General features: G+C 62.0%; 1 protein-coding gene across 2 annotated transcripts in view; it reads right to left on the bottom strand.

Annotated features, from left to right (window-relative positions):
* Positions 1–5,353, bottom strand: part of appbp2 (amyloid beta precursor protein (cytoplasmic tail) binding protein 2) — a 108,663-nt gene extending 103,310 nt beyond the window's left edge. Inside the window, exon 1 of one of the 2 annotated variants that reach the window (XM_041197969.1) lies at positions 4,960–5,353. In XM_041197969.1, the coding sequence (XP_041053903.1) occupies positions 4,960–5,097 (138 nt within the window). In that variant the 5' untranslated portion in view covers positions 5,098–5,353. The remainder of the gene's footprint in view (positions 1–4,959) is intronic. The other variant, XM_041197970.1, reaches the window with a different exon arrangement.
* Between the last annotated feature and the right edge of the window lie 11,769 nt (positions 5,354–17,122).

Here is a 17,122-nt window from a genome sequence, read left to right as displayed (position 1 = left end):
GTGGGGGGGGGAGGGGGGATGTGTGTGTGTGTGTGTGTTGGGGGGGAGGGGGGATGTGTGTGTGTGTTGGGGGAGGGGGGATGTGTGTGTGTGTTGGGGGGAGGGGGGATGTGTGTGTGTGTTGGGGGGAGGGGGGATGTGTGTGTGTTGGGGGGGAGGGGGGATGTGTGTGGGGGGGGAGGGGGGATGTGTGTGTGTGTGTGGGGGGGATGTGTGTGTGTGGGGGGGGAGGGGGGATGAGTGTGTGTGTGTGTGGGGGGGGGAGGGGGGATGTGTGTGTGTGTGTGTGTGTAGGGGGAGGGGGGATGTGTGTGTGTGGGGGGGGGGAGGGGGGATGTGTGTGTGTGTGGGGGGGAGGGGGGATGTGTGTGTGTGTGTGTGTGGGGGGAGGGGGGATGTGTGTGTGTGTGTGTGTGGGGGGGGAGGGGGGATGTGTGTGTGTGTGTGTGTGTGTGGGGGGGATATGTGTGTGTGTGGGGGGGAGGGGGGATGTGTGTGTGTGTGTGTGTGTGTGGGGGGATATGTGTGTGTGTGGGGGGAGGGGGGGATGTGTGTGTGTGTGTGTGTGGGGGGGGAGGGGGGATGTGTGTGTGTGTGTGTGGGGGGGGAGGGGGGATGTGTGTGTGTGTGTGTGTGTGGGGGGAGGGGGGATGTGTGTGTGTGTGTGTGTGGGGGGATATGTGTGTGTGTGGGGGGAGGGGGGATGTGTGTGTGTGTGTGTGTGGGGGGGGAGGGGGGATGTGTGTGTGTGTGTGTGGGGGGGGAGGGGGGATGTGTGTGTGTGTGTGTGTGTGTGTGGGGGGAGGGGGGATGTGTGTGTGTGTGTGTGTGGGGGGGGGAGGGGGGATGTGTGTGTGTGTGTGTGTGTGGGGGGGATATGTGTGTGTGTGGGGGGGAGGGGGGGGATGTGTGTGTGTGTGTGTGTGTGTGGGGGGGATATGTGTGTGTGGGGGGGGAGGGGGGATATGTGTGTGGGGGGGGAGGGGGGATGTGTGTGTGTTGGGGGGAGGGGGGATGTGTGTGTGTTGGGGGGAGGGGGGATGTGTGTGTGTGTGTGTGGGGGGGAGGGGGGATGTGTGTGTGTGTGGGGGGGAGGGGGGATGTGTGTGTGTGTGTGTGTTGGGGGGAGGGGGGATGTGTGTGTGTGTGTTGGGGGGGGAGGGGGGATGTGTGTGTGTGTGTGTTGGGCGGGAGGGGGGATGTGTGTGTGTGTGTGTGTGGGGGGAGGGGGGATGTGTGTGGGGGGGAGGGGGGATATGTGTGTGTGTGGGGGGGAGGGGGGATGTGTGTGTGTGTGTGTGTGGGGGGGAGGGGGGATGTGTGTGTGTGTGTTGGGGGGGGAGGGGGGATGTGTGTGTGTGTGTGTTGGGGGGGGAGGGGGGATGTGTGTGTGTGCGTTGGGGGGGAGGGGGGATGTGTGTGGGGGGGAGGGGGGATATGTGTGTGTGTGGGGGGGAGGGGGGATGTGTGTGTGTGTGTGTGTGGGGGGGAGGGGGGATGTGTGTGGGGGGGAGGGGGGATGTGTGTGTGTTGGGGGGGAGGGGGGATGTGTGTGTGTGTGTTGGGGGGAGGGGGGATGTGTGTGTGTGTGTTGGGGGGAGGGGGGATGTGTGTGTGTGTGTGTGTGTGTGTGGGGGGGAGGGGGGGATGTGTGTGGGGGGGGAGGGGGGATATGTGTGTGTGTGTGTGTTGGGGGGAGGGGGGATGTGTGTGTGTGTGTGTGTGTGTGTGGGGGGGAGGGGGGGATGTGTGTGGGGGGGGAGGGGGGATATGTGTGTGTGTGTGTGTGTTGGGGGGGAGGGGGGATGTGTGTGTGTGTGTGTGGGGGGGGAGGGGGGATGTGTGTGTGTGTGTGTTGGGGGGGGAGGGGGGATGTGTGTGTGTGTGTTGGGGGGGGAGGGGGGATGTGTGTGGGGGGGAGGGGGGATGTGTGTGTGTGTGTGTGGGGGGGGAGGGGGGATGTGTGTGGGGGGGGAGGGGGGATATGTGTGTGTGTGTGTGCGTTGGGGGGGAGGGGGGATGTGTGTGTGTGTGTGTGCGTTGGGGGGGAGGGGGGATGTGTGTGTGTGTGTGTGTGGGGGGAGGGGGGATGTGTGTGGGGGGGAGGGGGGATGTGTGTGTGTGTGTGTGGGGGGGGAGGGGGGATATGTGTGTGTGTGGGGGGGAGGGGGGATGTGTGTGTGTGTGTGTGGGGGGGGAGGGGGGATGTGTGTGTGTGTGTGGGGGGGAGGGGGGATGTGTGTGTGTGTGTGTGTGTGTTGGGGGGGAGGGGGGATGTGTGTGTGTGTGTGTGTGTGTTGGGGGGGAGGGGGGATGTGTGTGTGTGTGTGTGTGTGTGTGTGTGTGGGGGGGAGGGGGGATGTGTGTGTGTTGGGGAGGAGGGGGGATGTGTGTGTGTTGGGGAGGAGGGGGGATGTGTGTGTGTTGGGGAGGAGGGGGGGATGTGTGTGTGTGTGTGTGTGTGTGTGGGGGGGAGGGGGGGATGTGTGTGTGTTGGGGAGGAGGGGGGATGTGTGTGTGTTGGGGAGGAGGGGGGGATGTGTGTGGGGGGGAGGGGGGATATGTGTGGGGGGGGAGGGGGGATGTGTGTGGGGGGGGAGGGGGGATGTGTGTGTGTGTGGGGGGGAGGGGGGATGTGTGTGGGGGGGAGGGGGGATGTGTGTGGGGGGGAGGGGGGATGTGTGTGTGTGTGGGGGGGAGGGGGGATGTGTGTGTGGGGGGGAGGGGGGATGTGTGTGTGGGGGGGAGGGGGGATGTGTGTGTGGGGGGGAGGGGGGATGTGTGTGTGGGGGGGAGGGGGGATGTGTGTGTGGGGGGGAGGGGGGATGTGTGTGTGGGGGGGTGGGGGGATGTGTGTGGGGGGGAGGGGGGATGTGTGTGTGTGTGGGGGGGAGGGGTGATGTGTGTGGGGGGGGAGGGGGGATGTGTGTGGGGAGGAGGGGGGATGTGTGTGTGGGGGGAGGGGGGATGTGTGTGTGTGTGGGGGGGAGGGGGGATGTGTGTGTGTGTGTTGGGGGGGAGGGGGGATGTGTGTGTGTGTGTGTGTTGGGGGGGAGGGGGGATGTGTGTGTGTGTGTGTGTGTGTTGGGGGGGAGGGGGGATGTGTGTGTGTGTGTGTGTGTGTTGGGGGGGAGGGGGGATGTGTGTGTGTGTGTGTGTGTGTTGGGGGGGAGGGGGGATGTGTGTGTGTGTGTGTGTGTGTGTGGGGGGGAGGGGGGATGTGTGTGTGGGGGGAGGGGGGATGTGTGTGTGGGGAGGAGGGGGGATGTGTGTGTGTGTGGGGGGGGAGGGGGGATGTGTGTGGGGGGGGAGGGGGGATGTGTGTGCGGGGGGAGGGGGGATGTGTGTGTGGGGAGGAGGGGGGATGTGTGTGTGTGTGTTGGGGGGGAGGGGGGATGTGTGTGTGTGTGTGGGGGGGGGAGGGGGGATGTGTGTGTGTGTGGGGGGGGAGGGGGAATGTGTGTGGGGGGGGGAGGGGGGATGTGTGTGTGTGTGGGGGGGGAGGGGGAATGTGTGTGGGGGGGGGAGGGGGGATGTGTGTGTGGGGAGGAGGGGGGATGTGTGTGTGGGGAGGAGGGGGGATGTGTGTGTGTGTGGGGGGGGAGGGGGGATGTGTGTGTGTGTTGGGGGGGGAGGGGGGATGTGTGTGTGTGTGGGGGGGATGTGTGTGTGTGTGTGTGTTGGGGGGGAGGGGGGATGTGTGTGGGGGGGAGGGGGGATGTGTGTGTGTGGGGGGGGGAGGGGGGATGTGTGTGTGTGTTGGGGGAGGGGGGATGTGTGTGTGTGTTGGGGGGGAGGGGGGATGTGTGTGTGTGTGTTGGGGGGGAGGGGGGATGTGTGTGTGTGTTGGGGGGGAGGGGGGATGTGTGTGTGTGTGTGTGGGGGGGAGGGGGGATGTGTGTGTGTGTTGGGGGGGAGGGGGGATGTGTGTGTGTGTTGGGGGGGAGGGGGGATGGGTGTGTGTTGGGGGGGAGGGGGGATGTGTGTGTGTGTTGGGGGGGAGGGGGGATGTGTGTGTGTGTTGGGGGGGAGGGGGGATGTGTGTGTGGGGGGAGGGGGGATGTGTGTGGGGAGGAGGGGGGATGTGTGTGTGTGTTGGGGGGGAGGGGGGATGTGTGTGTGTGGGGGGGAGGGGGGATGTGTGTGTGGGGGGAGGGGGGATGTGTGTGGGGAGGAGGGGGGATGTGTGTGTGTGTGGGGGGGGAGGGGGGATGTGTGTGGGGGGGGAGGGGGGATGTGTGTGGGGGGAGGGGGGATGTGTGTGGGGGGGGGAGGGGGGATGTGTGTGGGGGGGGGAGGGGGGATGTGTGTGGGGGGGGGAGGGGGGATGTGTGTGTGTGTGTGTGTTGGGGGGGAGGGGGGATGTGTGTGTGTGTTGGGGGAGGGGGGATGTGTGTGTGTGTGTGTTGGGGGGGAGGGGGGATGTGTGTGGGGGGGAGGGGGGATGTGTGTGGGGGGGGAGGGGGGATGTGTGTGTGTGTGTGTGGGGGGGGAGGGGGGGATGTGTGTGGGGGGGGAGGGGGGATGTGTGTGGGGGGGGAGGGGGGATGTGTGTGGGGGGGGAGGGGGGATGTGTGTGGGGGGGGAGGGGGGATGTGTGTGGGGGGGGAGGGGGGATGTGTGTGGGGGGAGGGGGGATGTGTGTGGGGGGGGGAGGGGGGATGTGTGTGGGGGGGGAGGGGGGATGTGTGTGTGTGTGTGTTGGGGGGGAGGGGGGATGTGTGTGGGGGGGGGAGGGGGGATGTGTGTGTTGGGGGAGGGGGGATGTGTGTGTGTGTTGGGGGAGGGGGGATGTGTGTGTGTGTTGGGGGAGGGGGGATGTGTGTGGGGGGGAGGGGGGATGTGTGTGGGGGGGAGGGGGGGATGTGTGTGGGGGGGGAGGGGGGATGTGTGTGGGGGGGGAGGGGGGATGTGTGTGTGTGTTGGGGGGGAGGGGGGTGAGAGGTCAGATGGCCTTACCTTGTAATAAACGTCAAACTGTATATTTTCGGGCAGCGAGCGGATCTCCCTGCGGGAGCGGGTGTAACTGTCCACCACGGCGGAGATAGCGGTGTTATAGAGGGTTTCGGGAATCCATTCCAGCTCCACCGCCGCCATATTGTTGATGTCTTTTCCCCCTCAGCGGCCGCCTCGCTCCCCGAACCGGGACCCAGCCCCCGGCCAAAACAGCGCGCCGATCGGCAGCTTTCCAACAGCCCCAACCTTATTCTTCAAATATAAAACAATGATTAAAATGCCATTCGATTCAAATCCACTCCCACCGCCTTTTCTTCCTCACTTCATTTTACACAATTTCCTCACAGGCACAACATTTTTTTAACCTCCGCTGAACGCGATGACGTTTTCCGCTTGCGCGCCTAACTCCGCCCCTTCTACCTCATGACGTACGAGCGCGCAATAACGTCATTCTACTTTCAAAAAAAAGCCGAGGGGGAAACCCGCAGTGGGTGTTTCCCCGCTGCCCAACCCGCTTCAATCCTCAGGCTCGCGAACAAAGAACCGATATTACAAGAGCGGGCGGGTGGATGGCAATTGTAACCTATGGAATATTCCAAGAATCGGTGGTCTCGGGTGCAATCTTCTGCTCTCGCTGATGGTGATTTTGGAGGCGGAGAGGGTCTTTAATTCGGCGGGATGGTGGTGTACCGGAACCCCGCCTCTGACCATGGGGGGCCCCCCCGCCGATTGGGGTCCGTAAGTAACCAATTAACGATCACTTAAGGGCTTCATTCCGCCGGCGCTGATATTGACCCAGCTCCAGGCAGGCCTGAAACCATGCAACACGCCTGTCACCGTGCAACACGCCTGTCACCGTGCAACACGCCTGTCACCGTGCAACACGCCTGAAACCATGCAACACGCCTGTCACCGTGCAACACGCCTGAAACCATGCAACACGCCTGTCACCGTGCAACACACCTGTCACCGTGCAACACGCCTGAAACCATGCAACACGCCTGTCACCGTGCAACACGCCTGTCACCGTGCAACACGCCTGAAAGCATGCAACACGCCTGTCACCGTGCAACACGCCTGAAACCATGCAACACGCCTGTCGCCGTGCAACACGCCTGTCGCGGTGCAACACGCCTGTCGCCGTGCAACACGCCTGTCGCCGTGCAACACGCCTGACACCGTGCAACACGCCTGACACCGTGCAACACGCCTGTCGCCGTGCAACACGCCTGTCGCCGTGCAACACGCCTGTCACCGTGCAACACGCCTGTCACCGTGCAACACGCCTGACACCGTGCAACATGCCTGTCACTGTGCAACACACCTGTCACCGTGCAACACGCCTGTCACCGTGCAACACGCCTGTCACCGTGCAACACACCTGAAACCATGCAACACGCCTGTCGCCGTGCAACACGCCTGTCGCCGTGCAACACACCTGTCGCCGTGCAACACGCCTGTCGCCGTGCAACACGCCTGACACCGTGCAACACGCCTGACACCGTGCAAGACGCCTGTCGCCGTGCAACACACCTGTCACCGTGCAACACGCCTGTCACCATGCAACACGCCTGACACCGTGCAACACGCCTGTCGCCGTGCAACACACCTGTCACCGTGCAACACGCCTGAAACCATGCAACACGCCTGTCACCGTGCAACACGCCTGAAACCGTGCAACACGCCTGTCACCGTGCAACACGCCTGACACCGTGCAACACGCCTGAAACCGTGCAACACGCCTGTCACCGTGCAACACGCCTGAAACCGTGCAACACGCCTGTCACCGTGCAACACGCCTGAAACCATGCAACACACCTGTCACCGTGCAACACGCTTGTCACCGTGCAACACGCCTGTCACCGTGCAACACGCTTGTCACCGTGCAACACGCCTGTCACCGTGCAACACGCCCGAAACCATGCAACACGCCTGTCACCGTGCAACACGCCTGACACCGTGCAACACGCCTGTCACCGTGCAACACGCCTGTCACCGTGCAACACGCCTGACACCGTGCAACACGCCTGTCACCGTGAAAGACGCCTGATACCGTGCAACACGCCTGTCACCGTGCAACACGCCTGAGACCGTGCAACACGCCTGTCACCGTGCAACACGCCTGTCACCGTGCAACACGCCTGTCACCGTGCAACACTCCTGATACCGTGCAACACGCCTGACACCGTGCAACACGCCTGAAACCATGCAACACGCCTGTCACCGTGCAACACGCCTGTCACCGTGCAACACGCCTGAAACCATGCAACACGCCTGTCACCGTGCAACACGCCTGTCACCGTGCAACACGCCTGTCACCGTGCAACACGCCTGAAAGCATGCAACACGCCTGTCACCGTGCAACACGCCTGAAACCATGCAACACGCCTGTCGCCGTGCAACACGCCTGTCGCCGTGCAACACGCCTGTCGCCGTGCAACACACCTGTCACCGTGCAACACACCTGAAACCATGCAACACGCCTGTCGCCGTGCAACACGCCTGTCGCCGTGCAACACACCTGTCGCCGTGCAACACGCCTGTCGCCGTGCAACACGCCTGACACCGTGCAACACGCCTGACACCGTGCAAGACGCCTGTCGCCGTGCAACACGCCTGTCACCGTGCAACACGCCTGTCACCATGCAACACGCCTGACACCTTGCAACACGCCTGTCGCCGTGCAACACACCTGTCACCGTGCAACACGCCTGAAACCATGCAACACGCCTGTCACCGTGCAACACGCCTGAAACCGTGCAACACGCCTGTCACCGTGCAACACGCCTGACACCGTGCAACACGCCTGAAACCGTGCAACACGCCTGTCACCGTGCAACACGCCTGAAACGTGCAACACGCCTGTCACCGTGCAACACGCCTGAAACCATGCAACACACCTGTCACCGTGCAACACGCTTGTCACCGTGCAACACGCCTGTCACCGTGCAACACGCTTGTCACCGTGCAACACGCCTGTCACCGTGCAACACGCCCGAAACCATGCAACACGCCTGTCACCGTGCAACACGCCTGACACCGTGCAACACGCCTGTCACCGTGCAACACGCCTGTCACCGTGCAACACGCCTGACACCGTGCAACACGCCTGTCACCGTGCAAGACGCCTGATACCGTGCAACACGCCTGTCACCGTGCAACACGCCTGAGACCGTGCAACACGCCTGTCACCGTGCAACACGCCTGTCACCGTGCAACACTCCTGATACCGTGCAACACGCCTGACACCGTGCAACACGCCTGAAACCATGCAACACGCCTGTCACCGTGCAACACGCCTGTCACCGTGCAACACGCCTGAAACCATGCAACACGCCTGTCACCGTGCAACACGCCTGTCACCGTGCAACACGCCTGTCACCGTGCAACACGCCTGAAAGCATGCAACACGCCTGTCACCGTGCAACACGCCTGAAACCATGCAACACGCCTGTCGCCGTGCAACACGCCTGTCGCCGTGCAACACGCCTGTCGCCGTGCAACACACCTGTCACCGTGCAACACGCCTGACACCGTGCAACACGCCTGTCGCCGTGCAACACACCTGTCACCGTGCAACACGCCTGTCACCATGCAACACGCCTGACACCGTGCAACATGCCTGTCGCCGTGCAACACACCTGTCACCGTGCAACACGCCTGTCACTGTGCAACACGCCTGTCACCGTGCAACACGCCTGTCACCGTGCAACACGCCTGAAACCATGCAACACGCCTGTCGCCGTGCAACACGCCTGTCGCCGTGCAACACACCTGACACCGTGCAACACGCCTGACACCGTGCAACACGCCTGTCGCCGTGCAACACACCTGTCACCGTGCAACACGCCTGTCACCATGCAACACGCCTGACACCGTGCAACACGCCTGTCGCCGTGCAACACACCTGTCACCGTGCAACACGCCTGAAACCATGCAACACGCCTGTCACCGTGCAACACGCCTGTCACCGTGCAACACGCCTGAAACCATGCAACACGCCTGTCACCGTGCAACACGCCTGAAACCATGCAACACGTCTGTCACCGTGCAACACGCCTGAAACCATGCAACACGCCTGTCACCGTGCAACACGCCTGTCACCGTGCAACACGCCTGAAACCATGCAACACGCCTGTCACCGTGCAACACGCCTGTCACCGTGCAACACGCCTGTCACCGTGCAACACGCCTGAAACCATGCAACACGCCTGTCACCGTGCAACACGCCTGAAACCATGCAACACGCCTGTCACCGTGCAACACGCCTGTCACCGTGCAACACGCCTGAAACCATGCAACACGCCTGTCACCGTGCAACACGCCTGTCACCGTGCAACACGCCTGTCACCGTGCAACACGCCTGAAAGCATGCAACACGCCTGTCACCGTGCAACACGCCTGAAACCATGCAACACGCCTGTCGCCGTGCAACACGCCTGTCGCCGTGCAACACGCCTGTCGCCGTCCAACACGCCGGACACCGTGCAACACGCCGGACACCGTGCAACACGCCTGTCGCCGTGCAACACACCTGTCACCGTGCAACACGCCTGTCACCATGCAACACGCCTGACACCGTGCAACACGCCTGTCGCCGTGCAACACACCTGTCACCGTGCAACACGCCTGTCACCGTGCAACACGCCTGTCACCGTGCAACACGCCTGTCACCGTGCAACACGCCTGAAACCATGCAACACGCCTGTCGCCGTGCAACACGCCTGTCGCCGTGCAACACGCCTGTCGCTGTGCAACACGCCTGTCGCCGTGCAACACGCCTGACACCGTGCAACACGCCTGACACCGTGCAAGACGCCTGTCGCCGTGCAACACACCTGTCACCGTGCAACACGCCTGTCACCATGCAACACACCTGTCACCGTGCAACACGCCTGAAACCATGCAACACGCCTGTCACCGTGCAACACGCCTGAAACCGTGCAACACGCCTGTCACCGTGCAACACGCCTGAAACCGTGCAACACGCCTGACACCGTGCAACACGCCTGTCACCGTGCAACACGCCTGACACCGTGCAACACGCCTGAAACCGTGCAACACGCCTGTCACCGTGCAACACGCCTGTCACCGTGCAACACGCCTGTCACCGTGCAACACGCCTGTCACTGTGCAACACGCCTGTCACTGTGCAACACGCCTGTCACCGTGCAACACGCCTGACACCGTGCCACACGCCTGAAACCGTGCAACACACCTGTCACCGTGCAACACGCCTGAAACCATGCAACACGCCAGTCACTGTGCAACACGCCTGAAACCGTGCAACACGCCTGACACCGTGCAACACGCCTGTCACCGTGCAACACGCCTGACACCGTGCAACACGCCTGAAACCGTGCAACACGCCTGTCACCGTGCAACACGCCTGAAACCGTGCAACACGCCTGTCACCGTGCAACACGCCTGAAACCATGCAACACGCCCGTCACCGTGCAACACGCTTGTCACAGTGCAACACGCCTGTCACCGTGCAACACGCTTGTCACCGTGCAACACGCCTGTCACCGTGCAACATGCCCGAAACCATGCAACACGCCTGTCACCGTGCAACACGCCTGACACCGTGCAACACGCCTGTCACCGTGCAACACGCCTGTCACCGTGCAACACGCCTGACACCGTGCAACACGCCTGTCACCGTGCAACACGCCTGATACCGTGCAACACGCCTGTCACCGTGCAACACGCCTGAGACCGTGCAACACGCCTGTCACCGTGCAACACGCCTGTCACCGTGCAACACGCCTGTCACCGTGCAACACTTCTGATACCGTGCAACACGCCTGACACCGTGCAACACGCCTGTCACCGTGCAACACGCCTGAAACCATGCAACACGCCTGTCACCGTGCAACACGCCTGTCACCGTGCAACACGCCTGAAACCATGCAACACGCCTGTCACCGTGCAACACGCCTGTCACCGTGCAACACGCCTGTCACCGTGCAACACGCCTGAAAGCATGCAACACGCCTGTCACCGTGCAACACGCCTGTCGCCATGCAACACGCCTGTTGCCGTGCAACACGCCAGTCACCGTGCAACACGCCTGTCGCCGTGCAATACGCCTGTCACCGTGCAACACGCCTGACACCGTGCAACACGCCTGACACCATGCAACACGCCTGTCGCCGTGCAACACACCTGTCACCGTGCAACACGCCTGTCACCATGCAACACGCCTGACACCGTGCAACACGCCTGTCGCCGTGCAACACACCTGTCACCGTGCAACACTCCTGTCACCGTGCAACACGCCTGTCACCGTGCAACACGCCTGAAACCATGCAACATGCCTGTCACCGTGCAACACGCCTGTCACCGTGCAACACGCCTGTCACCGTGCAACACGCCTGAAACCATGCAACACGCCTGTCGCTGTGCAACACGCCTGTCGCCGTGCAACACGCCTGTCGCCGTGCAACACGCCTGTCGCCGTGCAACACGCCTGTCGCCGTGCAACACGCCTGACACCGTGCAACACGCCTGTTGCCGTGCAACACTCCTGTCACCGTGCAACACGCCTGTCACCATGCAACACGCCTGACACCGTGCAACACGCCTGTCGCCGTGCAACACACCTGTCACCGTGCAACACGCCTGAAACCATGCAACACGCCTGTCACCGTGCAACACGCCTGTCACCGTGCAACACGCCTGATACCGTGCAACACGCCTGTCACCGTGCAACACGCATGACACCGTGCAACACGCCTGTCACCGTGCAACACGCCTGTCACCGTGCAACACGCCTGTCACCGTGCAACACGCCTGAAACCGTGCAACACGCCTGTCACCGTGCAACACGCCTGAAACCATGCAACACGCCTGTCACCGTGCAACACGCTTGTCACCGTGCAACACGCCTGTCACCGTGCAACACGCTTGTCACCGTGCAACACGCTTGTCACCGTGCAACACGCCTGTCACCGTGCAACACGCCCGAAACCATGCAACACGCCTGTCACCGTGCAACACGCCTGACACCGTGCAACACGCCTGTCACCGTGCAACACGCCTGTCACCGTGCAACACGCCTGTCACCGTGCAACACTCCTGATACCGTGCAACACGCCTGACACCGTGCAACACGCCTGTCACCGTGCAACACGCCTGTCACCGTGCAACACGCCTGAAACCGTGCAACACGCCTGTCACCGTGCAACACTCCTGAGACCGTGCAACACGCCTGACACCGTGCAACACTCCTGTCACCGTGCAACACTCCTGTCACCGTGTAACACGCCTGACACCGTGCAACACGCCTGTCACCGTGCAACACGCCTGTCACCGTGCAACACTCCTGATACCGTGCAACACGCCTGACACCGTGCAACACGCCTGTCACCGTGCAACACTCCTGATACCGTGCAACACGCCTGAAACCGTGCAACACGCCTGACACCGTGCAACACGCCTGTCACCGTGCAACACGCCTGTCACCGTGCAACACGCCTGAAACCATGCAACACGCCTGACACCGTGGAACATGCCTGTCACCGTGCAACACGCCTGTCACCGTGCAACACTCCTGATACCGTGCAACACGCCTGTCACCGTGCAACACTCCTGATACCGTGCAACACGCCTGACACCGTGCAACACGCCTGTCACCATGCAACACTCCTGATACCGTGCAACACGCCTGTCACCGTGCAACACTCCTGATACCGTGCAACACGCCTGTCACCGTGCAACACTCCTGATACTGTGCAACACGCCTGACACCATGCAACACGCCTGTCACCGTGCAACACTCCTGATACCGTGCAACACGCCTGTCACCATGCAACACGCCTGTCACCGTGCAACACGCCTGATACCGTGCAACACGCCTGTCACCATGCAACACGCCTGTCACCGTGCGACACGCCTGTCACCGTGCAACACGCCTGTCACCGTGCAACACGCCTGAAACCATGCAACACGCCTGTCGCTGTGCAACACGCCTGTCGCCGTGCAACACGCCTGTCGCCGTGCAACACACCTGTCGCCGTGCAACACGCCTGTCGCCGTGCAACACGCCTGACACCGTGCAACACGCCTGTTGCCGTGCAACACACCTGTCACCGTGCAACACGCCTGTCACCATGCAACACGCCTGACACCGTGCAACACGCCTGTCGCCGTGCAACACACCTGTCACCGTGCAACACGCCTGAAACCATGCAACACGCCTGTCACCGTGCAACACGCCTGTCACCGTGCAACACGCCTGATACCGTGCAACACGCCTGTCACCGTGCAACACGCATGACACCGTGCAACACGCCTGTCACCGTGCAACACGCCTGTCACCGTGCAACACGCCTGTCACCGTGCAACACGCCTGAAACCGTGCAACACGCCTGTCACCGTGCAACACGCCTGAAACCATGCAACACGCCTGTCACCGTGCAACACGCTTGTCACCGTGCAACACGCCTGTCACCGTGCAACACGCTTGTCACCGTGCAACACGCTTGTCACCGTGCAACACGCCTGTCACCGTGCAACACGCCCGAAACCATGCAACACGCCTGTCACCGTGCAACACGCCTGACACCGTGCAACACGCCTGTCACCGTGCAACACGCCTGTCACCGTGCAACACGCCTGTCACCGTGCAACACTCCTGATACCGTGCAACACGCCTGACACCGTGCAACACGCCTGTCACCGTGCAACACGCCTGTCACCGTGCAACACGCCTGAAACCGTGCAACACGCCTGTCACCGTGCAACACTCCTGATACCGTGCAACACGCCTGACACCGTGCAACACTCCTGTCACCGTGCAACACTCCTGTCACCGTGCAACACGCCTGACACCGTGCAACACGCCTGTCACCGTGCAACACGCCTGTCACCGTGCAACACTCCTGATACCGTGCAACACGCCTGACACCGTGCAACACGCCTGTCACCGTGCAACACTCCTGATACCGTGCAACACGCCTGAAACCGTGCAACACGCCTGACACCGTGCAACACGCCTGTCACCGTGCAACACGCCTGTCACCGTGCAACACGCCTGAAACCATGCAACACGCCTGACACCGTGGAACACGCCTGTCACCGTGCAACACGCCTGTCACCGTGCAACACTCCTGATACCGTGCAACACGCCTGTCACCGTGCAACACTCCTGATACCGTGCAACACGCCTGACACCGTGCAACACGCCTGTCACCATGCAACACTCCTGATACCGTGCAACACGCCTGTCACCGTGCAACACTCCTGATACCGTGCAACACGCCTGTCATCGTGCAACACTCCTGATACTGTGCAACACGCCTGACACCATGCAACACGCCTGTCACCGTGCAACACTCCTGATACCGTGCAACACGCCTGTCACCATGCAACACGCCTGTCACCGTGCAACACGCCTGATACCGTGCAACACGCCTGTCACCATGCAACACGCCTGTCACCGTGCGACACTCCTGATACCGTGCAACACGCCTGACACCGTGCAACACTCCTGTCACCGTGCAACACTCCTGTCACCGTGCAACACGCCTGTCACCGTGCAACACGCCTGTCACCGTGCAACACGCCTGTCACCGTGCAACACGCCTGACACCGTGCAACACGCCTGTCACCGTGCAACACGCCTGTCACCGTGCAACACGCCTGTCACCGTGCAACACTCCTGATACCGTGCAACACGCCTGACACCGTGCAACACGCCTGTCACCGTGCAACACGCCTGTCACCGTGCAACACGCCTGAAACCGTGCAACACGCCTGTCACCGTGCAACACTCCTGATACCGTGCAACACGCCTGACACCGTGCAACACTCCTGTCACCGTGCAACACTCCTGTCACCGTGTAACACGCCTGACACCGTGCAACACGCCTGTCACCGTGCAACACGCCTGTCACCGTGCAACACTCCTGATACCGTGCAACACGCCTGACACCGTGCAACACGCCTGTCACCGTGCAACACTCCTGATACCGTGCAACACGCCTGAAACCGTGCAACACGCCTGACACCGTGCAACACGCCTGTCACCGTGCAACACGCCTGTCACCGTGCAACACGCCTGAAACCATGCAACACGCCTGACACCGTGGAACACGCCTGTCACCGTGCAACACGCCTGTCACCGTGCAACACTCCTGATACCGTGCAACACGCCTGTCACCGTGCAACACTCCTGATACCGTGCAACACGCCTGACACCGTGCAACACGCCTGTCACCATGCAACACTCCTGATACCGTGCAACACGCCTGTCACCGTGCAACACTCCTGATACCGTGCAACACGCCTGTCACCGTGCAACACTCCTGATACTGTGCAACACGCCTGACACCATGCAACACGCCTGTCACCGTGCAACACTCCTGATACCGTGCAACACGCCTGTCACCATGCAACACGCCTGTCACCGTGCAACACGCCTGATACCGTGCAACACGCCTGTCACCATGCAACACGCCTGTCACCGTGCGACACGCCTGTCACCGTGCAACACGCCTGTCACCGTGCAACACGCCTGAAACCATGCAACACGCCTGTCGCTGTGCAACACGCCTGTCGCCGTGCAACACGCCTGTCGCCGTGCAACACGCCTGTCGCCGTGCAACACGCCTGTCGCCGTGCAACACGCCTGACACCGTGCAACACGCCTGTTGCCGTGCAACACACCTGTCACCGTGCAACACGCCTGTCACCATGCAACACGCCTGACACCGTGCAACACGCCTGTCGCCGTGCAACACACCTGTCACCGTGCAACACGCCTGAAACCATGCAACACGCCTGTCACCGTGCAACACGCCTGTCACCGTGCAACACGCCTGATACCGTGCAACACGCCTGTCACCGTGCAACACGCATGACACCGTGCAACACGCCTGTCACCGTGCAACACGCCTGTCACCGTGCAACACGCCTGTCACCGTGCAACACGCCTGAAACCGTGCAACACGCCTGTCACCGTGCAACACGCCTGAAACCATGCAACACGCCTGTCACCGTGCAACACGCTTGTCACCGTGCAACACGCCTGTCACCGTGCAACACGCTTGTCACCGTGCAACACGCTTGTCACCGTGCAACACGCCTGTCACCGTGCAACACGCCCGAAACCATGCAACACGCCTGTCACCGTGCAACACGCCTGACACCGTGCAACACGCCTGTCACCGTGCAACACGCCTGTCACCGTGCAACACGCCTGTCACCGTGCAACACTCCTGATACCGTGCAACACGCCTGACACCGTGCAACACGCCTGTCACCGTGCAACACGCCTGTCACCGTGCAACACGCCTGAAACCGTGCAACACGCCTGTCACCGTGCAACACTCCTGATACCGTGCAACACGCCTGACACCGTGCAACACTCCTGTCACCGTGCAACACTCCTGTCACCGTGTAACACGCCTGACACCGTGCAACACGCCTGTCACCGTGCAACACGCCTGTCACCGTGCAACACTCCTGATACCGTGCAACATGCCTGACACCGTGCAACACGCCTGTCACCGTGCAACACTCCTGATACCGTGCAACACGCCTGAAACCGTGCAACACGCCTGACACCGTGCAACACGCCTGTCACCGTGCAACACGCCTGTCACCGTGCAACACGCCTGAAACCATGCAACACGCCTGACACCGTGGAACACGCCTGTCACCGTGCAACACGCCTGTCACCGTGCAACACTCCTGATACCGTGCAACACGCCTGTCACCGTGCAACACTCCTGATACCGTGCAACACGCCTGACACCGTGCAACACTCCTGATACCGTGCAACACGCCTGACACCGTGCAACACGCCTGTCACCATGCAACACTCCTGATACCGTGCAACACGCCTGTCACCGTGCAACACTCCTGATACCGTGCAACACGCCTGTCACCGTGCAACACTCCTGATACTGTGCAACACGCCTGACACCATGAAACACGCCTGTCACCGTGCAACACTCCTGATACCGTGCAACACGCCTGTCACCATGCAACACGCCTGTCACCGTGCGACACTCCTGATACCGTGCAACACGCCTGACACCGTGCAACACTCCTGTCACCGTGCAACACTCCTGTCACCGTGCAACACGCCTGTCACCGTGCAACACGCCTGTCACCGTGCAACACGCCTGTCACCGTGCAACAAGCCTGATAGCGTGCA

This window comes from Carcharodon carcharias, chromosome 10, assembly GCF_017639515.1.
Source record: "Carcharodon carcharias isolate sCarCar2 chromosome 10, sCarCar2.pri, whole genome shotgun sequence".
In the NCBI taxonomy this organism is placed as follows: domain Eukaryota; kingdom Metazoa; phylum Chordata; class Chondrichthyes; order Lamniformes; family Lamnidae; genus Carcharodon; species Carcharodon carcharias.
Note: the sequence above shows the minus strand (reverse complement) of the source record. Positions and strands in the feature narration are given on the sequence as shown.